Here is a 27,094-nt window from a genome sequence, read left to right as displayed (position 1 = left end):
ATGATACATTACCCTCGCAGTATACGAAATATTGGCCCAATTCTGCACATGTGGTGCATGCGTTACGAAGCCAAACATAACTTCTTTAAGAAGCAATTAAAAAGCTTTAAAAACATTACAATGACATTGGCCAAGAAACACCAAAGTTGTATGGCCATGTATTGGGAGTCTTTAAGCCTCGAAAGATTAGCTTTAGGACCAGGAAAGATGGTGACACTTGGAGAGCTGAAAGAAGGTCCAGAAATTGCTTTAAAATTTGGAGCTGCGTTGTCTACCAGTGTTTTTTCAGCTAAGTGGATAAAACATCATGGTACAGAGTACCGCCCTGACTTTATCATCTGTACAGAGGTAGTGTCTGAGATTCCAGTGTTTTATAAGATCAAAAGTATTGTTGTGAAAGATGACATTGCATTGCTCTGTGGAAAACTGATGGAAACCCTGTGTTTTGATGACCATTATCATGCATTTAAGGTCAGAATGCACCCCAATATGGTGCTGAAGGTGTTGAACATAAAAGAGCTGTGTTACTTCAAACCATTTGATCTTCAAATGAAGTATGGCACTTCTGATTCCTCCCTGTATGTGGTTCCATATTGTCATTTTATGCCGAACTAAATTCATTGTTTTAAAGTGTTTTATGACTGTTTTTGTGTGTGTAGTGTTTTATGTACACTACATGAGATGTTTTAATATTTTGAGCCTGACATCAAAATAAAGCCGTTAAACGTATTATCTAGTTGTGGTTTTTGCTTACTTGTTTTATATTTTAAAGCATTATTAGAAACCAGGTTTTCATGCTGGAAGAGGAAGAGTTTTAGTAACACTACTTGGTGTAAAATTAATTTAAAATTTTACTCTATGAGAGCTAAGTTTTCACAAGAAAAAGTGTATGAATAACACAGTATAGAGTAACATCAACTCTCATCAGAGTTATTTGAACCCCCAGTGTTAACTTGAAATAACTCAATTCAGTGTTAGAAATCAGTGGAATTTTACTCAAATAGAGTTAATTTATCACTATGTTAGAGTAAATAATATGACACTACTAGTAGTGTTAGGTTCATTTAACACTCTGCGGTGTTACTCAGTGTTAAATTTTTACTCTATTTAGAGTTAATTTTACTGTAAAATTTTAACACTATAGAAAGAGTTGATTTAACACCAATTCCGAATGGGACCAAATAGACTCGGGACCAGTGTTAAATTTAACTCTTTAAGTGTTATTTTAACACTCCGATTTTTACTGTGTACCCGTGAAGGACAACAGTGGGCGGGTATGGGTGAACTATGGGACTGTGTGGGCAGGGCAAACCCACATTTATTCTATGCGGTCCCCACTGTGTGTTACACAGAGTCCACAGCAGTATTTGATTTCAAATACCTTTTTATTGAAGTCCTCCAAGGTCTTCAGTACAAATTAAATGAATCTGTATGCTTGGATTTCTACTACAATGTCACTGCTGTTGCAAACAACACCCAGGAAATCGTATTATAGGTTTTTCAAAACCCAGCCTTTATTTTGTGCAACTGAATAATTAAAGGCAGATTTTAGACTTGATTTAATTGTTTTTATCAGAAGTACTACATCCAGCTGCATCCCTATATTGACACTTCCTATCTGAAATCCATAATACTCCCATGGGATGCACTCGTAAGGAAAACAGTAATCACCAGTTCCGGTATCACCTAGACTATCCAATAAAAACAAAGGACTAAAAAAGCAATGCTCATCATTGGATGCTGCTGAGTGACGTCAGCGGTGTGTAGGCTTTAGGACCCAGCAGCAAGGGGGCTTCCTTTGTGATGATCTGCAGGCAGACGTGCGGGGAGGAACGCGCATCTCCGGTGCTGAAGCAGAAGGCTGGAGGAAGGGCAGGCCAGCATCACCCGGTAAGACACTCAACAGTTGTTCTGTGTGTGCGCATTGATTTAGCTCCTGATATCACTGATGGAACCGTTAACTCTCCCTGTTATATACAGTATATGTATTATATAGAAATTCAACTTCATTTAGAGACGATTGGAGCAGAAAAGTCTCTGCCACAGTGACACATTCATGGGACGGGTGATCTCTCGTGATAGCTCAATTTTCATGCATGTTTTCTCACGCGATTCTGACTGCGTGTCGTGATAGTGTTTTGACATAGGTGTGCGTCGGTATTCAGGGATAATAGCTTATAGGCTTTTCACGATGCAACCCCCCCTGTTGGGATGTGAGTGGCGTTGGTATACACACAGCAGGGATTTGTTGCTTTAGTCTTGAAACTTTTATCTTAAAAGGTTGAAATCAAAATTATATTGGAATCGAAATATTGTTAATGTCAAATTGTCGAATTCATACCTAAAATAATTTATTTAAAAAAAAAAAGACACATACAAAACAAAAAGACTCTGAATTAAAATTAAATCAATAAGCCAATGACATCATCAAAGCTATAAAAGCCCTTTTTAAGTTATTTTGTATACATTTTATCAACCTTACTGTTTCAAATATTTTGTATACATTTCCTGACTTCAGACTTCTGGTTTACATTATTTTATTTAAAAAATGTGAGAAATGTAAAATGGTTTAAATATATATTTTTTAATTTTCTTCTAAAAGGCACAAAGATGAATGATCATCCACTGGACAAAGGCATATTTCTAACATAAAATAAAGTATAATCACTTTACTTTCTTTTTCGGTCTTTACACAAACTGTATATAAAAGATAAACATAAGGCTTAAAAGGCTTCTTTCTCATGGACAGCAAAGGGATACTTTGTGCTTTCAAAAAGAAAGTAATTTATGGTCTCAGTCACTAGTTTTAAGTATTACTGAAAACAACATCTTCTCTTTAAAATGTGGTAAAAATAAATAAATACTGTTACTAATACTAATAGTACTAAAACAGAAATCTTAAGGTATGTCTGACAATTCAAAATCAAAAACAGCGCCACTGAAAGTTAAGAGCTGCTAAAATAACAATGAAGAAAATCCAATGAAATTGTCAGTGTGGCTTTTTTCCTGGGAGTTGCAATAAACATCCGGGCATCCACACAGAAGAGGGTTTATAAGATTTTGCTGAGTTAGAAGTTAGCAGGAAGTTAGCTACCTAGTTTAAATCTAAATATAATATTCCATCTGCTCACTCACTAAAAAACAGACAAAAAATACAGCTCTGCTGTTAGTTTGCACAGGAACAGACAGAAAACCATACAGCAGCGATGTGGGGAGGGTTCATGTGCTAAAATAATGTGCTAATATAACCACATTAGCAGAGGGAGGCTGTAGAATAAATTATTCTCAGTCTGCTGGAAAGAGTAAAGAGTGATTCAAATGTTGGGTACCTGGGACACCATGGGGTGCAGTGTACACAGTGAGCTGTTAAAAACTGAACTTAGAGATGTGCCGTGCATGAGTAATACTTATAAAAAGTTGAAAGGTCTAAAACAAACACAGATTCTTTTTGAAGTGTATTTCGATTAACTAAAGAAGACATAAACAAGTTAAGACACTTTGAACCAGGCACAGGGTTGATACACCATCACCTAAAATCAGATTACAGTGGCTATGTCTTTCTTTTATATACAGTCTCTGGGTTTTTGTGAACTCTTGAGAGAAATATGTAACTCATTAGCAGAAAAATGCTTCAAAATGCTGGATGTTGTGTTCATAGTGAAGTGTTTTTAGAGCGTTTTGCTGAAAACAGCTGTCTGAAAATAAAGTGATGGTTTGAGTGAAGCTGGAATCAGCAGTTATTAACCTCAGTAAAAAAATACTCTCTGTTGAGCAGAACACAGGAAAGGGGACAATTGTGGGTTAATCAGTGTGAGTACACATCGTAAATTGATCCACTGTTACCATGGAAATATTGATTAGTGTAGTTTTAAAGTCCCAGCACAAAACAGTCATTCCTTCATGATATTATACCATAACTGTACTTTGTTCTTCCTATAAATAACAATAAACTATAGAGGACCAACCTATAAAGTTACAGAATTTTCAATATTACATATATTTTTAATTCTTACCTTTCTTGGCTACAGAAAAGGAAAACAGCATTTTTTAAAAGCTAAAAATGGAAAAAATGTTACTGAAGTAGTTTTAAAAAATACACTTAAAATATTTTTGTAAAAGGAAAATTCAGATTTTATGTATTCAATAATTTATTTAGGTTTGGGGCAGTTACCATTAAAACTACATTACATGGCCTTAAAACTACATTCCCTAATTTTGTGAATACATGCAGCAGAAAACTTAAAATGCAACATTTTAGCGTTTTGGCTCATCCGTCTGTGACGACAGAGTGCACTTGAGCTATTTGTGGATAAGCAGTGCAGCATAAATCAAGTCGATTTTAGCAGAGATGTAACGTTATCTGTTTTTCAAGGACACTCTGGACATTTTGGAAAGCAGATATCATCGTCCAAACAATAGTCCTAAGATATGTTCCTTATTGTGACTGTGTAATAATGTAGGATATTGCCCTGGGGACTGAGCATTGCACAGGCTCTGGTGGCCTGCGGGGTTTTTAAAATTTGTTAGGTTGGTCACGTCACAATCCTGACAGCACGAGGCTTGAAATGCTCATGTTTCGTAGAGACAAAGGATTGCTGATTGTTTAACAAGAGCCCAGCCTGCATTTCAATCCTTCTCTTTCTTCAGGGGATCGTAAATTAACTGATGGAGCCACTGGCTGTTTCCTCACTGTCCCACCAGCAGCTGAGCATCTAAGCAGCTAAGCCCACCCCTCCTCCACGCCAAAATAAAAACTGATATATAATTTGGATTTACATACAATACATGAAACTATCGGGTGTAAGTGGTGGTGCTGATGTATGGTTGTGAGGTAAAAGCCAATGATCGCTCCAGAGGACCAGTGAGCCTGTAAATCTCTGAGCTAGTCCATTACAAAGCATTATAGGATGACATGTAACTCTCTGCTGTCTTATAAATAACAACTGGTTGAAGCAGATGAGGCTGAACAAGCATTAACAGCTGTATTAAAATAAGATAAGACTCTTTATATTTGAACAAGTTTTAACACTTACCAGTGGTTTGTTTACCTAGTTAGTTAATAGTAAATACAGTGATGAGTTATTTTGATTTCTTTAATCTCTACTTTAGCAATTTTACTTGGAAAGAAATGATAATATTTTCAGGATTAAACTGTTTTCTTGGTCTTTTACTGTACACACAATCTGTTTGCTGGTCAGTTCTTAAATAATCCACAAAGTTATTGGAGACATAAAAAATGAATTACATGAGTCATCGATTGTTATGATGTCTGTCTAAAGTCTGTGACCACTATCTTATCTTTCCACTCGTGTAAGTGGGAGAGGGGAATACATAAAACATGGGATCCATTGCATTGAGGTGAGGTGTCAGACTCGGTCAATCAACAACAAAACTCCTCGGTGTCTTTGGTTTGGGATAATTGTTGGAACCAAACTAACAACGTTTTCACACATACACTGCAGTGGCAATGGGACATTTTCTGTTTGTTATCATCTTGGAACATCTGATTAAATTATGATATATCTGTCACCTCGATGTATTTAAACTACTGAAGCCACATTTTTTAGAATGTGTGGCTAACAAGATGTGCAATACATTAAAAAATGAATATAAAGTGTGCACTCTTTGTTTCATTTGACAGTTTTGATTCTTTGTGGGTGTTCACAGATCCTGTCTACTAAAAATCTTTCTTCTCTGCCAATCAGCATAACTTGAGTCTAGAGCTGTTGATGCACATGATGTATCACAGTGAAGACTTGTGAACTGAGAGCTAGCCATGCTTAGAGTACCATGCACCTCTCTGATTCTTCATAATTACAGAGAACAGATGTTGTTGCAGTTATTAGAACATAGGCACTTCATGCAGGACTGAATTAGACACAAACTAAATCCCCATCTTGCTGTTGCTTTTATTTATTTTTTCCAGCTTCTCCATTTGCCTTCTTTAAGATATAGCCCTAAAGAACTATGGGAGGTGTTGCATTGGATGTGGGTGATTCCAGGGTGAAGGCTCCAGACGGAGGCTGGGGCTGGGCAGTGCTGGCTGGCTGTTTTGTCATCACAGGCTTCTCCTATGCTTTCCCAAAAGCGATCAGCGTATTTTTCAAAGAGCTGATCAGGGAGTTTGGTGTTGGATACAGCGACACTGCATGGATCTCCTCCATACTGCTGGCCATGCTCTATGGCACAGGTAGGCTGCTACCCTTTGTATTCAGTATTCACATTTTTTTTAACTCTTTGTACTTGGAAGCATTATGTACCTATGCAGTTCTTTAATTTAAAAAATACTGCAATAGAAGCTTTTTGAAACTCCCTTTTGCCCCATTTCATCCTAAACATTTGTTTTGATTGAGCACTGAACACTGGAGACAGGCACAGAACAAAACTCCACAGTCTGCAGCCCTGGATCAAACATAACAGTAATCCCGGAAGCGTGAGCAGGACAGAAAGAGGGGAAACACACACCATGCTCAGATGTCATGTTTTCAGCTAATAGCTCTTTGCGAATCGACTTATTGGTGCAAAAAAATTTTTTTTTTTGCTGTCAAACTGTGTAATCCATGGCATCACCCTAAGATTCAGATTAAGAAATTGGAACAAATTGTGTGTTAATTAAAAAGTGTCTCTTTGCAAATTTGTCTGACGTGCAGACACAAACACTGGTTCGTTTCTTGAGCTTTGTGTAAAGAAATAAGGGTTAGCTCGAGGATTTGATGATCTCATTTTGAAAATAATGTATCTGCATATTCTCAGAGGGATATTTTATATCATATTAACAATGATATAAAATGTGAAATTTTGGAAAATGCTTGTGTTTGTACCTTAATACTCGCCGCTTTTCTTTTCATGTGCTGCACACTGCGCCTGATGCATGCAGTCATACTATGTTACACTTTGTCCAGGTCCCCTGTGCAGCGTGCTGGTGAACCGCTTAGGCTGTCGTCCAGTCATGATGGTGGGGGGCCTCTTTGCCTCTCTGGGAATGATTCTGGCCTCCTTTGCCACAAGTATCATCCACATCTACCTCACTGCTGGAGTCATTACAGGTCACGAACACTTGTACATTGTCAAATAAAATCACACAATGCTTTACGCCCAATAAATTAAGAATAGATTACAATACAATTGTTAGAAGAATGCATTAATATTTTTCCTATATTTCAATACATCATAATCAAATTATCCCTGCTTGCTCTGCATTTGTTTTTCCTTCCTGCTCCCTCCCCCATTGGGCTTTTTATAAGCTGCTTAGGTTTATAAACACCAAAAGGTGCTTTGTAAGGTACACCGGCTTACAACTACTTGGTTAAGTTTGGGAAATATTGTGGTCTGGGGTCAAATAAGCCCCTTCACCAAAGGACACCTTGTGTTTAACTGAGACAAGCCTGCAGCTTTGATAATGAGAACACCCCGGTGTGCCGCCTGGGTTAAGGTTACAGTGAAAGTATACTCCACCGCAGGTGCTTATCGGATCATTGAGCAGCATTTGAAACCGTAATGTAGGTTAGTGGTACAAAGGTTTCAAGGTAACAACACCACAAATACTTTACAGGAGATGCTGTCAGAAAGTTTGCATCATTATACCCATTAAGATATATTAAATCATATGGCTGATGTCATGTAAACAAGTTCTGCATGAGCATATCTCAAACATTAGAGTAAGGTTAGAAACATCTTGAAATGCTTTGTCTCCATATCATGTAGAAATGTAGGGAAAAAGAAAACTATGTTAATGAAAGCAGGTAAGTTCAAGTTAAAAAGGCTGAAGAGTGTAACCCTTTCTTTTATATGCTGCAGGTCTTGGATTAGCCCTGAACTTCCAACCTTCTCTGATTATGTTGAACCGCTACTTCAGCGAGAAGCGTCCTCTGGCCAATGGCCTTTCAGCAGCAGGAAGCCCCGTGGCCCTTTGCTGCCTCTCGCCACTGGGACAGGTACTTCAGTATCAGTATGGATGGAGGGGAGGATTTCTTATCCTTGGTGGTATCCTGCTGAACTGCTGTGTGTGCGGGGCCCTCATGAAGCCTCTGGTGGCCCCAAAGAACCTCAAGGCCAAGAGCTTCGAAGAGGACAATGACAAGGAGGAAGAGGTGAAAGAGGAGAAGAAGAAGCCAAAAGCCAAACTTCTGGACTTCTCCGTGTTTAAAGATGGTGGCTTTGTCATCTATACTGTGGCGGCATCCATCATGGTGCTGGGACTGTTCGTGCCTCCTGTGTTTGTTGTTAGTTACGCTAAGGAGCTGGGAAATGAAGACACCAAATCTGCTTTACTGCTTACTATCCTGGGATTCATTGATATTTTTGCACGGCCAACGTGCGGTATAATCGCTGGACTCAAATGGGTCCGGCCTCGCTGCGTCTACCTCTTCAGCTTTGCTATGCTCTTCAATGGAGTCACTGACCTGATTGGCTCACAGGTGAGTGATCACATACTTCCTTGAACTGGAAAATGAAGTCCAAACATTGAAGGTTTCTGTTCATTATTTTGTGTTTGTTCCCAGGCCAAAGACTATGCCTCTCTGGTGGTATTCTGTGTCTTTTTTGGCGTCTCCTATGGGATGGTGGGTGCCCTACAATTTGAAGTTCTCATGGCAATTGTCGGTACTGAGAAGTTCTCCAGTGCCATTGGCCTTGTGCTCCTCATGGAGGCCATTGCTGTGCTGGTGGGGCCACCGGGTGCAGGTCAGTGTCAGCATCCTGGGCCATTTGACCCAGTGCCTCTGTGTGTGTGTTCCCGTTACTTCCTGTTTTACTTTGGTAGTCTCCTATCTGTGCCATGTTTTGCTTTGCTTCTCTTACTTTGACAGTACCCTGTCTCATGTGTTATGTTTATGTTTTGTGTCCCAGCTGTGTTCCTCATGAGCTTCCTGTTCCCTCGTCATTCCCTGTGTATTTAAGCCTTTTGTTTTCTTCTGTCGAGTGTCGCAGTCTCCCTCATTCATGGCTGTGTGTTTCCCAGTTTGCCTCTTTGTTTACTTGTTCATACATGTCCCAGTATAGTTTTGCATCATTTCCCTTGTGTCAGCAATAAAGCTGCTTTTGAGTTTACATTTGGCCTCCGTGAAGTCTGCGTTTAAAAGGAAGACTTGTTTTATTTGGTAGTAGCTGTTGATCGTGAGCCCAACAGGAAGATATGAGGTTGTATCCAAGACCAACGGGTCATAGTTGGGACTTTAGTGATTATTTAATTGGCTCATGTCTTATACACAGTTCAGTAGCTGTAGAACCACTGTTAACAAAAATAACCAGCATTACTTCAGGTCATGGAGGTTTGCTGGCATTCAATTAAGCACAGCTCTCTTAAGGTCCCACCACAGCGTTTAAATCAGGTTGAGATCCATTGCAACACTTTTTTTCATATATTCTGTTGCAGCTTGGCTGCCGTGCTTGGGGTCAACATCCCGCTGCAACAAAACAAACACAAATCCTCACTCCTCCACCACCGTGCATGAGATGTAGCGCTGTGCCTAATGGCCATCTCCACTTTGGTTTTATCTGTCCAGAGGACATTGTTCATACTTGTTCATCTTTTTCTACCCTGGACAGTCATGAACATGCTAATTGTAGCCAGTAAAGACCAGGCTGGTAAACTGCCAAAATGATTTTTAAAGAGGTGTTCACATTACCTCTGGCAAACCTGATCTGGGCCACCAAAGGGCCGTCATTCTTTGTGGTATGTGGGCCATGTGTAAGTTGTGTGCAGCCACGGGCTAGTTGTAGACACACTGCTGGCCCAGAACTGTTTCAGCTCTGGCCCCAGATGTCAGCCTAATGTGCACCTTAATCAAGCCATGTAATAACAACATGCGCCAGAAGTGCTCTATACAACATGTCACATTCACCCAATCGCACACTTTCTCTAAACTGAGTGCTTCCTAACTACATTCATTCACATAAACACTCTTGACATGCAGACTGGAGGAGACAGGGAACCACTAACCTCCCGATCAGTCGGTGACCTGCTCTACCTCCTGAGCTACAGCCATCCACTGGCAAAGATGAGTAAACCGTCACTAAGTTTTGGACAAAGTGTACACTCACAAACCTGTCAAACCTGCATTTGAAACGTTGGCTACCATAGCAGTGTAGTATTGCAACATGGCATTTGAGTCTTCTAACTAAAATAGGACAATAGGAACATAAACAGTGCCATCACTGCCAGACCTGGCCCACATCTGGTTGACATACACCCTGCCATGACACCAGTCAGTCAGAAGTGCCACCTGATGCCGGACCCAGGGAAGACCTGTTTTCTATGGGCCTGGGCCACATACATAATCGAGCCAGATATGGCATGCCATCGCATAAACAGTGGCGTCATTGCCAGACCTAGCGCACATCTGGTTGACAAACACTCTGCCATGACACCGGTCAGTCAGAAGTGCCAGCTTGACACCAGATCCGGGCCAGACCTGCTTGCTATGTGGGTACATACCCTTTTAATTGCTTTGGACTGGTAAACATGCACTTAGTTTTTTTTTTTTTTTTTTTAAATTGGACTGCATGTATACTTCATAAAAACTGTTCATATGTTAGGGTTAGTTACTTTCTGTCTACAGTTTTATTGTACAGGATGATTTAAGCACATTTTATGAGTTATGAGTGCAGAAATTCAGATAATTCTAAAGAATCCATAAACGTGTCACTATATGTTTATTTAAACCAGCATCGCCACAAATGAAGCGAAATCATTTCTACTATATAATTGCATCTTTCACTGTGTTCTTCCGTTTCAGGCCGACTGCTCGATGCCACCAAGAAATACATGTACGTCTTCCTGCTGGCAGGAAGCGAGGTGGTCCTCTCCGCTGTGGTTCTAGCTACCTGCAACTTCTTCTTTATCAAAAGGAAGCCCCAGGAGCCATCTCACAAACTTGAGTGCATCACAGTCACAGATGACACCAAGACAGAAGTATGCAGCAGGCCTTTGGAGGTAAATGATGAAGAGGAGAAGGGAGAGAGAGAGGAGCAAGAGAAGGAAACAAAGAGGGAGGTATCGAAGGAGTTGAAGGAGGAGGAGGAGGAAAAAGACAAAGAAAAAGTAGACGAGGTCAGGCCAAAGAGCGTAACAGTGGACTCACAGGAAGTGGAAAAGTTCTTGAAAGAGCCCCAACTAAATGGTGGCATGACCCCCAGTCCTGAAACATGCCTGTGAAAATGGGTAGAAGACGGGATTATTTTCCACACAGCTCAGTGACGTGAACGGGACCACACCGTACTGGATAGTTATTCCCCATGATGTAGTGTTTAACCCAGGTGTTCGTGTCTGATATGGCAGATTAGAGTCACTGCCGTATCAAATACTAATAGTTCTGTGAGCAATATTTTATCTCTAGATGTTTTTAGTGTGGTTAGCTGTCACAACACTGCCTTGTCTATACAGTTCATGTTAAAAGCCACCAGCAAATAAAGTTGAGGGATAATTTGAAAGAATATTCTGTGTTTTTACTTGAAAAAAAAAAAAAACACATGAGAAATTCAGTAAATGTTGTGTAAATGGTTGATTCAGCTTGTTTTAAAGGGTCAGGAAAGCTTTATGTAATGATGGTTGTGTAATGACCAGAAGCTCTTCTCCACCCGATGTCCAAAGCTGAAAATGATCTTCCCACCTGATCTGTGCCGTCACCATTGAGATTGATAAAACTATGTTTTTTAGGACGAACTTTCTAAAGGTTGTTCCCAGTCAAGTGGTAGCTGTGTGTGGATTAGAAGCAGGCTCCAAATATTATTTGTAGCTTCACTGTGATGTTAGGATTAGTTAAAAGTGTGATGTTTTAAAGAAGGAAGCAGTCGGTTCAGTCTGAGGTGCTTTTGGTTGAAGGTACCAGTCTCTCTTACCCTCCTTCACTATCAAGCATCAGATGTTTTCAATGCACTGTGGTACATGTGTTTGACTGTGGGTATCTGTTGTTGGGCTTAATGTGCTGATTGTGTTGTTCATCCCCCAAAAGCACCAAGTTACGCTACAAAGCAAATTATATACAGATAGGATAAAGACGCAGTATGTTTGTATGGACCAAAGGACAGGCTGACTATATGTGTGTCCCCTTAGGATCGATTTACTGATGACTATAAAGCTTTTCCCTCATGTTGCCTACATGCTTTGTACTGCCTGTACTGTTTGTGTTTCAGTGAAACAGAACATTAAAGGGATTGTTTTGGCTTTGTGTCACTCATTTTAATTTTCACAGAAATAAGTGCAGAGATGCAAACTTAGTGAATGTTTGAAAGATGGCAGAAAACATGAAAGGAACTCCTGGGATGGAACTGTGCAGACTTTTACCATTACTATTACTATTATGTTATTTTGTATAACTTTTGCAGGCACCTACCAGGAAGTTGTTTTACAGTGAGGAGAAAAAAGAAACATATTTTCTGTTATAAATATTATATCTCTCAGATTTGGATAAAGACCAAACACGTAGCTAAAAGAGAGTGACTATAGTAACTACTGCTCTATGTCTAAATCGGTAACTGAAAAAAAGCTGCAGGGTGCTTCCTGAAATACATTTTCTCAGCTGTGTTTGCAATACTTGGATTCATAACCATCGGTTCTCTCAGACCATTACTTTAAGTAAAATCTAAGAATCAATAAATAACATCTAAGTTGAAATCAAACGGGATTGTTACAATTCAGTAAGGAGACAGCAGGAAATATAACACAACAGCTGGGTGAACATTGAGATCTGTCAGTATCCATGGTGACGGGTGATTTCTCATGCAAAGATGAGTGAGTGGGGCTTTGTGTGCCACTTAGAATAGTAAAGGGCCATAATGGTTACATTTGGATCATTTAAAAGGTTGACTGGTTTGTAGGACGGCCTACCACAACAGCAACCTGCCTGCAATAAATGCTGGACGTCTTGTTTCTTTTAAATTGTGTATGTTATATGTTGTGTTATAAACAAACAGAGCTTGTCGCTGATTGTTATGCTTTGTCTTCGTTTTGTTGTTTAAAGCTAAAACACGAGTCAGTGTTATTTGAATGTAGAGTATTTGCATTTCTGTGTGAAGCTGCAGTTAAACAGGTGGTGAGGAGATATGTGACTATGTGAGCTTATGTTGTTTTTGTTTTTATTCCATTAACTGTGTTACCATGTTGACTGTTAATCCGAAAATGGAATAATGTCGCTGTTTGCACCTTACTACTAATTCCTGCTGAATGTCACATCAGTCAAATACGACCGATCCAGACTTTTGTTCTAAATGATTTGACTCTATTTTGTGTGGAAACCATATGTTCTAATGCAGAAATAAATCTTTACGACTGTGTAAATGTCTTGACTATAAAAATGTAATCTAAATACCTGTGTTCAAGTGTCTGTTTAAATCTATATTATTTATGTATTTATGTAAGAAAACTTTATTTAGAAAATTACATTTTAGAATTGCACAAGAATTGACTCAGAAATCATTGGCCACATGGTCCGTGGGGTGACCTAAAATATGATTGGCCCAACACCATTAAACAAGAGAATGTCTGTTTCACAACACCCTCAATATGTTCTTGTTCTCTCGCCTGTGCCACCCCATTAAATACATTACTGGAAATTGTTTTATTTTACATTTAATATAGTTTCAGTGTTGTTTTTGTTTTTGTGTGGATGGTGTGTGTCAGAGGCCAGACTTACAAAAGGCAGTGCACTCACAGTCTTGTAGACATCCAAACATTCCCATGAATACCTCATCAGGCAAATTGCAATAACATTTTGACCAAACTAACAGATATTAAAACTAAACATAGTACCTCTATATTTTTCCATCCATCCATCGCATATCCTTTTCAGGGTCGCGGGGGGTGCTGGAGCCTATCCCAGGTGTCATAGCGCGAGAGGCGGGGTACACCCTGGACAGGTCGCCAGTCTGTTGCAGGGCTAACACACAGGGACAGACAACCATTCACACTCACATTCACACCTGTCGGCAATTTAGATTTTTCAATTAACCTATCCCCACAAAGTGCATGTCTTTGGCCTGCGGGAGGAAGCCGGAGTACCCGGAGAGAACATGCAAACTGCACACAGAAAGTAATATAATATAATTGCAAAAATAATTGTTTGCATGACAAGCAGTTATGCACTTTTTCTTAAGTGAGATTTAAAATGCCGAACACTTAAAATAATCACATATGTACGGTCATTGTACGTGTACTGTAGATTTAATGTTTCGTCTGGTGCTTCCATGCACCACAGCACATGGGTTCAGTAAAACACTGACGTAGACTGATGCCAACTGCTTTTAAGCAGACGAAGAAGAACAAGCGGGGGAAACTGAAAAAGGTTTCCGACCGGCGATGTTTCGCTGTTACACATAGTTGGAAAGTGCTACGCCAGGACTACAGGTGAAAAAAACCCTAATTCCTAGATTTTTAAATAGATGCAGTCAACACATGAGCAAGGTTAAACGTAAATGTCTTAGAGATGTATCATTATGTTGGGATATTTTCTCTGTTTCTCAGCTGGTGGCTGTGTTTCTTACTACGGTGGGACATCATGCGGTACATGTCTGTTCCCTGCGGTTAGCTTTGCTAGCTACATGTTGACAGAGTTCAGGCACAGTTGAAGAGTCAGTGATACATGCTAGAGACACTGGAGCCACAATTTGTCCAATTGTCATGGAAAAATAAAGAGTACACTTTCGTTAATTAATTTGAATAATAAGTGGACGATTTAAACCAAATATAAATAAAAAGAAAACGGACAGTTCACTACTATAATTATACTGCAGCCCAATAACACAGTCAGGAATGAAGCCCTGAAAGTAAAATCCCCAGACAGCGTTGAAGGGTCAGAGGCTAAACACTGGACATTTGGTTGGGGTTGATTCTCCCCATGGAGAATCAAAAAATGTATCTGTTACACATTTACCTGATGGGCTACCTCTGCTTATTCTTCCTGCTTCTACCTTATTGTTTTATTATTTATTTTAGCTATATTGACAGGGTTTGGAGTAGTTGGCTAGTTTTTCAAAAACTTATGCCTTGAGTTTTTGTGTTGAAACTGCAGGAAAATAACTTTTTACCTGTGCAGCTCAGGAGGTCATCTACTAATAACAAGGTTGATGGTTCGATCCCTGACTGCTCCAGTCTTTATGCCAAACATCCTTGGACAAGATGCTTGCCCCCAGTTGTTTGAATGAACGTGTGAGAATGTTAGCTAGAAAGCACCGGCATAGAAAGAGCATTGGATGCTCAGGTAGAGTAGAAAAGCTGTATAAGAACCAGTCCATTTACCTCTTACCCTTCCTTTTCTCTCAAAGTCAGCTGTGATGGCCAAACTTCAGGGCTTTGAGTTTTGGAGGAAAACTCTGAAAGAAGCACGCTATGTGGTGGCTCCCATGGTGGACCAGAGTGAGCTGGCTTGGCGTTTGCTTAGCCGCCGACACGGTGCTCAGCTTTGCTACACCCCCATGCTGCATGCTCAGGTGTTTGTCCGTGACGCCAACTACAGGAGGGAAAACCTCTACAATGAAGTTTGTGAGGAGGACAGCCCTCTCATTGCACAGGTGAGAATCAACACTGAGTTGAGTTCTTTGTTTGTTTGTTTTTAAATAGTAATATCAGTAATTTAAAAATGCTTTTAATAGTTTTGTATTTTCTATTTATTTGTTTTCTTTTTAAACTTCAAGACGTTTGTGGTGCAGTAAAAAAAATTCAAAGTGCAGGCTTTTGTTATTTGTCCATTTTTAATTTAAATTTTCAGTTTTGCCCATTTCAAAACCTCCTTATCAGAGGCAAAGAAAGAAAGAAACAAATGTAACCATTACATCACCTTAATCACTTCATCGGCTGTTGCCTAATCTAAATCAGTGTTCCATCCTCTGTGTGTCAGTTTTGTGCCAATGATCCAGAGGTGTTCCTTCAGGCAGCTTTGCTGGCTCAGGATTATTGTGACGCGATTGATCTCAACCTGGGCTGTCCACAGATGATCGCTAAGAGAGGTAAACCTTTCATTCATATATGAACCCATGAATTTCTTACGTTACCATTTCTTAAAGATTGCATCAGAAAGAATAGTGTTGCCAAACTTGCAGACGAGTGAAAGGGGAACTTGACACTGATGTTTTTCTTTTCTCTTTTCTTTTCTTTTTTTTTTTTTAAGGACACTATGGAGTTTTTCTACAAGATGAATGGGACCTGTTGGAAAAAATGGGTAAGTCTGTGTTTGTGTGACTGAAGACTGTTGTTGGACATAATGTTTTCACGAATATTCATGATGCAAAAACATTTTTCCCACATCTTCTGTTTGTTTAATCAGTTTAATCTCAGGCACCTAAACTTTCCCCTTATTTGTCAGTCAGCTTAGCCAACGAAAAGCTCAAAGTGCCAATCACGTGCAAGATCCGTGTGTTCAAGGAGGTTGAAAAAACAGTCCGCTATGCCCAGATGCTCGAGAAAGCTGGATGTCAGGTATGACCTCTGCAGTAATTTGAATGAGTTTGCCAGCTCTCCGGCTTGTCACTTCCCAGTCTGTAGCAGAAACAGAATTGTCCTTTTACTTTAGCTGTTGTTGTAAGGGGGGGGGAAAGATTTTTCTAAGTTGAGCTTCGTACAGTGTATAGAAAGACACAGACGAGCGGGCTGAAGCTGGGCTATTGTAAAAGTCACCATAAGCAAACTTTGCCAGTATGTGTTCCATTTCTATGTAAAGTCCTTTTACAAATAAGAGCTTTTAAGGAAAACTACATGCACAGAAAACAGTGTGTTACATTAGAAAATCATTTTTTAAACTGGAGCAGTGATGAGGAGTAAATTCAGCAAATCTGATGTTTGGTGTGGCTCGGCCATCTTTGTTTTACGCTTCACTGAACGAGCGTAACGCACAGCTGCATAGTTTATTTTCATTTCTGACTGTTGATTTGTGTGTTTGCTTTAAATGGTGTTTCCAGAAGCATTAGAATAAATCTGTGTTGATGGGTCTTGACGTGTCTCCCAGCTGCTGACAGTGCACGGCAGAACCAAAGACCAGAAAGGCGCCATGACAGGTATCGCTAGCTGGGAGCACATAAAGGCTGTACGGTGAGCTGCTCGTCTTCTGTATCTGATGTGGGATGGATTCCTGTTTCCAATGTTTCCTAACTAATAATTAAATGCAGTAGCTTTGATATTAAAGCAAAATCTGATGAGCCAAATAACATTATTGTATATTGACTTCTGTGATTTGTTACAGGCAGGCGGTAAATATTCCAGTATTTGCTAACGGCAACATCCAGCACCTCAGTGATGTGGAGCGCTGCATTCAGGAAACAGGCGTGCAGGGAGTGATGAGTGCAGGTCAGGAGCAGGAGTTTGTTTTATTTATTACTTTTCTTCCCTGATGTGACGATGACGACCATAGCAACCACAATTTCTGTGTTGTATTGTTCTTAGAGGGGAACCTCCATAACCCAGCGCTGTTTGAAGGCCGCAGCCCCCCGGTGTGGGAAATGGCTGAGGAGTATCTAGAGGTGGTGAAGCGGTATCCTCCATGTACGCTGTCCTATGTTCGAGCCCACCTCTTCAAGCTGTGGCATCACACGTATGTCTCTCTTTGCCTCCTGCACTTGGAGATTCTGTTTCCCAGAAATGCTACTGGTCCAAGAGTCAAATATGGCTTCTTTGATTTATAAGCTCAAAAAAATACTTGCTGATGAGTTTATTGCCTCAGTCATTAGTTTAAATTACTGAATACAACATGATTTTAATTTTACACAGTGTGGAGTAATAAAAAACGATAAAGTCTGGTTTAGGAGCTCCGCCCCTCGTCTATTATGTGTGTTTTAAAACATCAGGGCCAATAAGTGACATCACAGTGTCCATCTTTTCCTATACAAGCTGTGGTGGATCAAACTTTCTCTGTGATGACCTACAACACATTTCAGGTGCCAGCATAGATGAACATCTGTCCTCTGTGCTTATTTTAACATCGGGCATGACACCAGGAAGGTCTCAGTAGTTCCTAATAGACTAAATGATAGCGTGTCATGTCTACCCAGTTACTGAGTTTAAACATAACTGCACCAGATCATATTTCATGCTCGCTGTTCATTGAGTGATCTAGTACAGGGTAGGAAACATACACAATGTTTCTTCCTGCTATAGCTCAGCAGTACTGCTTTAAAATGTGACCTTTCCTGCATGCTGCATGTATGTGTCTGTTCAGGCTGCAGATCCACCAGGACCTGAGGGAGGAGTTGGCCAAGGTGAAGACTCTGGAGGGTTTGGCTGACGTTAGCAAACAGCTGAGGCTTCGCTGTCAGGTACAAACAGGAAACATCCTTTCAAATATGCACAACTGAGGAGGTAGCTAAGAGCTCAGCATTACCATAGCGACAGAGGTGAAACCAGAAGCAGATGGACATTATTAAAGTAATCATTGTATGTTTTTATATAGTTCTGTGCTGTGTAGTGGGTAGACTGCAGTCATGTCTGTGTACTACAGGCATTTCAGCAACACAGTTCCCAAAGAATCCGTGGAATGATGTGATAATGAGGTGCATTGTTCGGTAGCAAGTAGACTTTGTGTTGCATTAGAAACTCACCATGACCCATTTCCTCTATAGTTTTCACATGTGGTCAAGATGTCATCACAGCCTTAACACCTACAAGGTGCAAGAAAGTTCGATTTTTAGAGGCAGACACTAATATTTCAGTCAAATGCTGATATTAACCTGATGTTGTCTGTTGATTTTTTTTAAGCTTTAAGGAAAGCGGCACTGACACCATGTATAACTGCTTAGAGCAGGGGTGTCCAACTCCAGGCCTGAGGGCCGGTGTCCTGCAGGTTTACATGTGTCCTTGATCCAACACAGCTGATTTAAATGGCTAAATGACCTCCTCAACATGTCTTGAAGTTAGGACTGTTTGATATAACGATATATATCAGATGGCGATACGAAAACGTCTATCGTTTCGTTTTACGCTATCGTTTGTTTCGTGGTGTCGCAACATAAACCGTTTACGGCAATATATATATTTTTTTTCATCGTTTTGATGGTCACTGTAGTGGCTATATGAATTTCTTAACGTTCTCTCTTTCTCTTATAATTAAAATAACCACACTACGGATGGACAAGCGACTGTTTTTATGCGTTGTCGTTAGCAATAAACTGAAATGATGACAAACAGAAGGACCAGTAAAAAAAAAAAACCAAGGACCTTATTCCTAAACAAGGGGCTGCCTCTGTAGCATGGACATGGTTTGGTTATGAAAAGTCTGACACGGAGTAGAAAACTGTACGATGCAAATTTTGCTGCAAACTGGTTTCCACCATGGACTCAAACATGACAAACCTCTTCTACCACCTACGCAAGAGTCACGTAAAAGAGTATGGAGAGAGTTTACGGATGAGAAGCAAAAAAGAGCCGTCAGGTGCTCAAAATAACCCTTAAACTCAAACATTAGAACAGGCTTTTTCCCCGCATGTAATAAATACTCAGAAAGAAAATGGCAGACGTTACAACTTATGTCTAAAAATGTATCGTTTCATGCATCGGTCAAAACAGTCGACTCCAGGTATACAACGCCCAGCTGGAAACACTTCACGCAAGTTGAGCTGCCCGAGATTCACAGACTTTACAAAAAAGGAAAAATGTTTGTGGTTTATATCGTTGTCGGGACGATAAATGTCTTATATCAGGATATGAGATTTGGTCATGTCACACGGTCCTACTTAGTAAAGAACTAATTATTTGGTTCAGGTGTGTTGACCCAGGGTGAGATCTAAAACCTGCAGGACACCGGCCCTTGAGGCCTGGAGTTCCCCACCCCTGGTTTAGAGCTTCAGCTTGTTCAGTTGCTGCTTGTTCAGGGTCACATGACCTTTGATTTGTATGTCATAGTGTAGAAAGTGTTTACTGTCCTTTCCACAAGTTGGGAAGTTTTTGTAATTCTAAAAAAAGAAGGAAAAAATTATTAGATTCATTAGCATAGACTTTTTACATTTTTGCTATATTTTAGTTTGAAATGCAGCCAATGGGTTTGTGTGATGTTATGGCACCCTCCCAAAAGGTTGATTCTGTTCATCTGGACGTACCTTTTGGGATTTATTTACCTGGATGATTGAGCATGCATCGAGACATTGCGGCACTGAAAGTTTCCTGACTGTGGCTTTCTGTCTATTCAGGAGGAGATAGCCAAAGGAAAAGATTCAGAAGATAAAGAAAGCGGACTTCCTTTCCCCCACTGGATCTGCCAGCCATATGTCAGACCAGTGTAAGTCACAACACATCTCTACTTACTTCAGTAAAAAGAAAGTAATGCACATCTTTTGATCCATGAACACACTTCTCAAAAGATTTCTCACTGATGGATGATCACGTTACAGGCCAAAAGAGACGGTTACCAACGGTAACAGCCAGGCATCAGTGTTGAAAAAGACGGTTTGTCAGAAGAGGGCACTGGAGGACTGTGAGTCAGCTGACACACTCTCTAAAAACAAGCAGAAGAAGAGATCCCGCAACCCCAAAAAGAACTTCTGCCCCGAACAGAAACGTAAGTTTGTGCTGTCGACTTAACCTGCTGGTCAAAAGTCTTAGAACACCCCAATTTTTCCAGTTTTTCTAATTGAAAATTATGCATTTTAATGTCTCATTGCACTCTGAAATGAAAGCATTGTACAAATACGGAATTGGAGTCAAAAGTATCTACTTTTGACAGATATAACAGCTGAACACACCCGTGGGAGTCTTTCTACAATAGAAATCAAATATTCTTCAGAAAGTCCTTCCCAATCTGTTGCAGAAGGTCCCATAAATGTGGCACTCATAGGTCGCTTTGCTTTCACTCTTCTGTTCAGTTCATCCCAAACCAGCTCGATGGAGACTCGATGGTCATTATCTTGCCGTAGGATGAACCCCGACTATTTTCTAGGCACAAACCAGAGAGTATTGCATGGCACTGCAGAATGCTGTGGCAGCCGTTTTAGTTCATCACTCTGTACAAGTCGCCGACCCTGGATCCAGTAAAAAAAAGCCCCAGACCATCCCTCTTCCTCCTCCATCTTTGACAGTTGATGCGCCACACTGAGGAACCATCCTTTCGCCTACTTGATGGTGCACAAAGATCCTACATGTCGAAGATTTCAAATTCAAGACTTCCAGTCTTCCACTGGTGGGGTTTCATGGCCCAGGCAAGCCTCTTTGTCTTATTCTGACGTCTTAGCGATGGCTTTCTTGCTGCAACTCGTCCTGTCATACCTGCAGCTCGAAGTCTTCTCTTCACAGTTGAGACTGAGACTTGCTTTCTATACCACTATTAAGCTGTGCTTGAAGCTGTTGTTGTGTGAGCCGCTGATCACACAAGGCGGTTAACTCTCAGAAACTTGTCCTCTGATTCAGTTGTGGCCTCTTCCTGTCACAGTTTCTGAGGCCTTTTGATGTTGAAGGAAACTGTGCTCACTGACACCTTGACCTTCTTTCCAATTTCTCTGTAGGAATAACATTTTTAAGTGTTTGATGGTCTGTCTCGCTTCCATTGTTAATTCCCCTATTCGCGCCATCTTTGTAGCAACACAGAATTTTCTGCAGTACAATACTTTCAGGTGATGCTCACAAGTGTATGTTACCACACTGCTTTTATGCAGACAGAGGGGGTTGTAAGTGTAAATGACCACGGCAGACCATGCTTTGTTGCATCTTTATTCAACCACTTTTCCCACACACGGTTGCTGTACACTTACAATGGGCTGCAGCTTTGTGGCTGCCAGGCACACACATCGACAGCAACCCCATGACGGGACCCTACACCACTCTGAAGCTGGCGAGGTGTGATTGTGATGCCGCACAGGTGCATTCGCCTTCCCTGCTGTGGCGCCGCCACCCACGCCCCGCCACAGTAAGTAATCCAGAAAAGTTGGAACACCTGTAGGAATTAGTAGCACCAGCTTGATCAACCTCCATTGCTGCAGAACAGCTTTAAATTGTTAACCCATATTGTGTTCTCTGAAAAAGGCCTTTTGTACATTATGTACATATTTTTCAGTTTTGTGTAACCTTACCTTCTTTTTTTTTTTTTAAACTTCTGGCAGTTCACCATTTACCTTTGTACCATTTCAAACTTTTCATTGGACTTGAATTGCAATAAATAACTGGAAAAATTGGGGTGCTGTAAGACTTTTGACCGGTCTTGTAAATTGTCAAGTTCCTCATTGAAAATGTGAGTCACTGGTCACTAATGTGCATCTTATTTCTTCCTGCAGCCAAATACATCAAATGTGAACAATGTGGTAACCCAAAGGTAAGCAGAATTCAAACACTGACCTTCTAGTTTGGACAACAGATTAAAAGATGAGCTATTAGATTCAATTGTCAGTTGCTCAAGCACATTTTCATAAAGGTTAGACATGACATTTAGTTAGAAATTCTTTGTTTTGTTCCATTCGCACCGCTTTTGAGATTAAGCCACTTAATTTGCTTTTATTTGATCGTTAGCCTGAATCCTGTGAGCTTTTACTTTCCTCTGCAGGGAAATAAGTGCGTCTTCAGCCTTTGTCGAGGCTGCTGTAAGAAGAAGGCTTACAAAGAAGTGGCAGACTGTCCAAGTAAGTGTGTACGTACACACACTCACTCACTCATGAGGTGCTGTGTGTTGATCCTGTGTAGTGGATATGATTTCTAATCACACTGTCTGCTGATTTATTGACACAAAGACTCCCAGAGTTTATTACCGCCACATGTTAGGACATTAATGTGTTAGACTGGGTTACACAGTCCACAGCAATACAATACAGCAATTATCCAGATTGTGAATCCACAATCAAGAAAAAGAAAAAACAAGAAATGAAAAGGATCGACTCATCTGTGATATAAATGTGTTTATTTCCTGTGTTTAACAGGCCACGGGCTGAGGTTCAAGACCAAGGCAGAGAAACGGAAAGCAGAGGAGAAGGAGCAGGCGGAGAGATCCACAACAGAGGTGGAGAGAAGCGACCACATTCCTCAGCCTCTGCAGGATTCAAGAAGGGAACTGGAGGAGCCTCGGCTGCTACTATGAGCAGGACTGCAGCCATCTCTGCGTGCACAAGCCACACACTCACTGGAGGGTGGAAGCAGTGCATGCAGTAGTCGGTGCATACTGTGTACACAACTGCTAAGTAGTCTGTTTGGGACTGATGGTGAAGTGTCATCAATCAACAGACCAAAAAATAAAAGCTTATTTTTATGTAAAAGGGATTTCTAGGTGAATAAGCAGTCGGGGCGGGGGACTGGCAGTGGTTCAAATATAATTTATTTATTTTTTACATTTTTTTTAAGGACAGATATTCTAAAGACATTATTTTGCCCAAAGTTGTTGGTGAGTCTTCACAGGGAAAGATTTAGTAACTTGTTGGTGGCAGATGTGTTATACACACATGTAGATGCTGCATTGCTCAACTGCTGTTCACTGGAACACTGTGCCAACATATACATACATATATAGCTCAGGGAGAGCACGGTCTCCTTTTGCTTATTTCTCTGTGGAGGCAGAACACAGTTAGAGTTTCTAAGTACTTGAACTGTAAAAGGATCCTGAAGCAGTTTCGATTGTTCAAATGCTGCAACTGTACTTATGGTACAAGATGTTTAGTGTGCTTAATTTTGTATGTACAACTCAAGCACACATGTTAATGTCTGTCACGTTAATGCTTTGAAGCATTCTGATAAGTTAGGACTACCTAACCCATCATAGGGACTGATAAGTGTCATTTTCAGGCTCATATACATTACTTTGATTAAAGCGTTCATCTTCTTGTTCAAACATGACAGAATCCATTTTAATTCAGTCAGAAGTAAAATATAAAACCAGTTCTCACAAGTGGAACTTTACTTATTTCTTAGTTTGACATATATTTAAAATAAGTGGCGTTTCATACAGGAGCTGGTCAGAAGCCTTAGTATCGCCTGAGCAAGCTCTTCTGACATGACTGGATGCAGCATCTACCTGTCTATATGTGTTTAATTAAAGTCATAAATGTGGTTACTTTCTTTATTTTGCATTAAGATTAGCCATAGTGCATAGTGCACTGTGTGCCTTTTGAATGAAATCACTGTCTGTCCAGAACTTGAGCATAAAGGACACAATTCAGCGCTCCCTCTGCTGCTGAGTAAAACATGCTCTTGTGTATACAGGGTAATAAGGTACAATGGACATCAAAGAGGATGTGTGTTTTGTGGTAGTTGGCCCCACACTGTCAAAGGTTGGGGGCAACTGTAAATTTGGCAACACAGATGAACAAATATATAGATTTTTATCTGTAATGGACGGAGCTATAATGAAATCACCCTCTGGTTTCTGGACTCTGAATTTTTGAAAATACATTTTAATTCTTCCCATTGTAATTTTTAAAAAGTCCTTTTGGGTGGAAGAGTTAAGTTGTGAACTAGCTCTGCTTAGTTTGGTTAGCAAGCGTCATCCACATGCATATGGCTCTCACACAAACCTGCTAATAAGGGACAAAGTAAAGAAGTCATAAATTGCACTCGTCAGCCTTTAGCACAAACTTCTTGGACTAATGCCATTTAAAAATGCTTCAAAAGGTGCAAAACTCACAAAAATGCTAAATCCAGGTAACTCGGATTAACAGGACTCCTGTTCAACATTGTGGTAAAGTCCCTAATGTTAAGTCTTAGAGGTGTTCAGATTCAGAGAAAAAATCTATTGACACTACAACAAAGGTCCAAACCATTTTTACAGCAGACAGTAAATGCACTTTTAATATTGTAAAGCATTTTAGCAAAGTGTTTGGTGACTGACAGCCTCAAGTGGCGAATCCAGGAACTGCAGTTTTTGCTTCACGTTTTCAGGTTGCTGTTTGGGTGGCATTGATGTCTTTGTCTCCTTGGTAACTAGCTTGTTTACTAACAGGACCACCTAAGCAAGCCCAAAAATGCTTTAACTAATTCCAATATTTTTTTTATTACTTATGCCCTAAAATAGCTGGAAAGTATTTACTGTTATGAGCTATTTTAGATCCAATTTAAAAAAAAACATGAATTTTGGTTGCAGGCTCCAGTAGCTTCCTGTTTACGTTTTTTCTTATTTTTAAATTTTTTTTTATTTATGACAAATTGGTAAACCTGTCGATTTTATTTCCTGCTTTTCATATTGGTTTTTCTTATAGCCTTTGCAGCTGGTACAATGCAGTATTTTAAAGCAAGGTGCGTCATCTATGCTAACATAAATTGTGTTTATAAAAATAAACATTAATACTAAGGGTGCAACGATACACAAAATTCACGGTTCGGTTCGATACTTTGGTGTCACAGTTCGATATTTTTTCGATACAAAAAAAGTTCATGCCTTTTTAATTTGTCATTTATTAAAATTAGAAATATATATTTTAACTCAAAAGTACAGTTTTTAAATTTAATGTTGCTGAAACAACAAAATAATAATAAAAAAATCTATCTGATCGAGAAATCACTCATCTTTGGAAAAGAGAGTTTATTACAGAGAAATGGCTCTTTCCAAAATAAAAGCTATACTATACGCTTCTTCTGGGCTATATTCTCAGCAGCATATTAAACATATCAGGTCCCCATAAGGAGAATCATGTGCTAACGGCTGTCTAAATGACTCGAGTAAAGTTTGTAGCATGCGGGGTCGAAGGAGCTTGGAAAGAAAAGCGTCTGAACTTTGAGTTGCTTGAAGACGTTTCACCTCTCATCCGAGAAGCTTCTTCAGTTCTAAGGTCAAATGGTGGAGAGTCCCAGATTTAAACCCAGTGGGAGTTTCCCCACAAATAGTACCTCCTTTTTGACTCCCATCACCCTCTGGAACACAGACTTGGAGTAATCAGGACCCTACACCATGTTCCCTCTAAGCCTGAAGGGAAAAAGAAGGAACACACACATGTAAAGGAAGCACTCAAAACGTGCGGCTATCCTAAATGGGCGTTCTTAAAGTCAGCAAAGAGGCACAGAAAAGAAGACCAGACACCAGCGAGGGAGGACAGACGCAACAACATTGTCATCCCCTATGTAGCCGGTGTATCAGAGAAACTCAGGAGAGTTTTCTCCAAGCATGACATCCCAGTGTATTTCAGACCCAGCAACACGCTCAGACAAAAACTGGTTCACCCGAAAGACAAAACTCCAAAACACAGACTTAACAATGTGGTGTATGCTGTACAGTGCAGCGAGGAATGCTCAGACCTCTACATTGGAGAGACCAAACAGCCACTTCACAAGCGCATGGCACAACACAGAAGAGCCACCTCCACAGGACAAGACTCAGCAGTCCATCTGCATCTAAAGGTCAAAGGTCACTCTTTCGAGGATGCCAATGTTCACATTTTGGACAGAGAGGACAGATGGTTTGAAAGAGGAGTGAAAGAAGCCATCTATGTCCACTGTGAGCGACCATCTTTGAACAGAGGCGGGGGTTTACAACACCAACTCTCTTCCATCTATAATCCAGTTTTGAGATCCCTTCCCAGACGCCTTAACGCCCACTCACATCCTGGGCCATCTGACCTCAGGAAATCACATGATAGGGTGGGGCCAGGTTTCACAGTGAGCTCACCCGAAACCCTGGCTGATTGGGACCCACACCCAGTTTTAAACGTTGGCTCATGTGATTAGGTAGAGGATCATCAGTGGGTCCTTTTGTCCCTCTGTGGGGGGTCACTCCCACTAGGTTTATATCTGGGACTCTCCACCATTTGACCTTAGAACTGAAGCTTCTCAGATGAGAGGTGAACCATCTTCAAGCAACCTAAAGAAGCCCAGACGCTTTTCTTTTCAAGCTCCTTAGACTACACACCTTTTGTGTTATAAATAACACAAAATTAATATTGAACACATCTGTTTTAGTTATTGTTCCATACTGCATACTGTATTTTATTTTATTTTTTACATGTTAATATGAGAATTAGTCAAAAGAATGACGTGCCTCTGACCGCATCAGTTTATTCTGTTCCTGTTGTTGGATATACACTATAAATATTTTTGAGCGCAGAGTGCCATCTAGTGGTCAAATCAAGGTGGTCAAATTGTGAACGAAATTTGGAAAGACTCTCTTTCAAATGTGTCAAAAATGAGACTTTCTATGATGTAATATTTAAGGGGTGTCAAACATGCAGACCATAGACTAGATCCCGCCCACCCAAGTCTGCTGGTTGGATTTGCAAAGTGCAC

General features: G+C 40.3%; 2 protein-coding genes across 4 annotated transcripts; both read left to right on the top strand.

The window, feature by feature from the left end:
* Positions 1-1,808: 1,808 nt before the first annotated feature.
* Positions 1,809-13,384, top strand: slc16a3a (solute carrier family 16 member 3a). Its single transcript, XM_085403050.1, has 6 exons — positions 1,809-1,890; positions 5,927-6,190; positions 6,903-7,046; positions 7,798-8,417; positions 8,502-8,682; positions 10,737-13,384. The coding sequence occupies exons 2-6, from the start codon at positions 5,968-5,970 to the stop codon at positions 11,153-11,155; spliced, it is 1,587 nt and encodes a 528-aa protein (XP_085259176.1). The 5' UTR covers positions 1,809-1,890; positions 5,927-5,967; the 3' UTR covers positions 11,156-13,384.
* An 870-nt stretch (positions 13,385-14,254) lies between these two features.
* On the top strand, positions 14,255-25,543 carry dus1l (dihydrouridine synthase 1-like (S. cerevisiae)). 3 transcript variants are annotated; one of them, XM_085403047.1, is made up of 14 exons: positions 14,255-14,341; positions 15,263-15,504; positions 15,831-15,939; positions 16,101-16,151; positions 16,296-16,408; positions 16,935-17,017; positions 17,169-17,272; positions 17,369-17,516; positions 18,141-18,237; positions 20,104-20,192; positions 20,305-20,471; positions 22,177-22,214; positions 22,443-22,518; positions 22,813-25,543. In XM_085403047.1, the coding sequence occupies exons 2-14, from the start codon at positions 15,268-15,270 to the stop codon at positions 22,968-22,970; spliced, it is 1,470 nt and encodes a 489-aa protein (XP_085259173.1). In that variant the 5' UTR covers positions 14,255-14,341; positions 15,263-15,267; the 3' UTR covers positions 22,971-25,543. The 3 variants fall into 3 exon arrangements, with proteins under 3 accessions (XP_085259173.1, XP_085259172.1, XP_085259174.1); XM_085403046.1 differs by having other exon boundaries at positions 15,259-15,504; positions 22,813-25,542; XM_085403048.1 differs by having other exon boundaries at positions 15,259-15,504; positions 22,443-22,526; positions 22,813-22,963.
* Positions 25,544-27,094: the final 1,551 nt, after the last annotated feature.

Source organism: Rhamphochromis longiceps, linkage group LG4 (assembly GCF_057381845.1).
Source record: "Rhamphochromis longiceps isolate RC_006_pf linkage group LG4, R_longiceps_female_GT1.1, whole genome shotgun sequence".
In the NCBI taxonomy this organism is placed as follows: Eukaryota; Metazoa; Chordata; class Actinopteri; order Cichliformes; family Cichlidae; genus Rhamphochromis; species Rhamphochromis longiceps.
The sequence above is the reverse complement of the archived record's forward strand: the minus strand, read 5'-3'. Positions and strand labels throughout refer to the sequence as shown.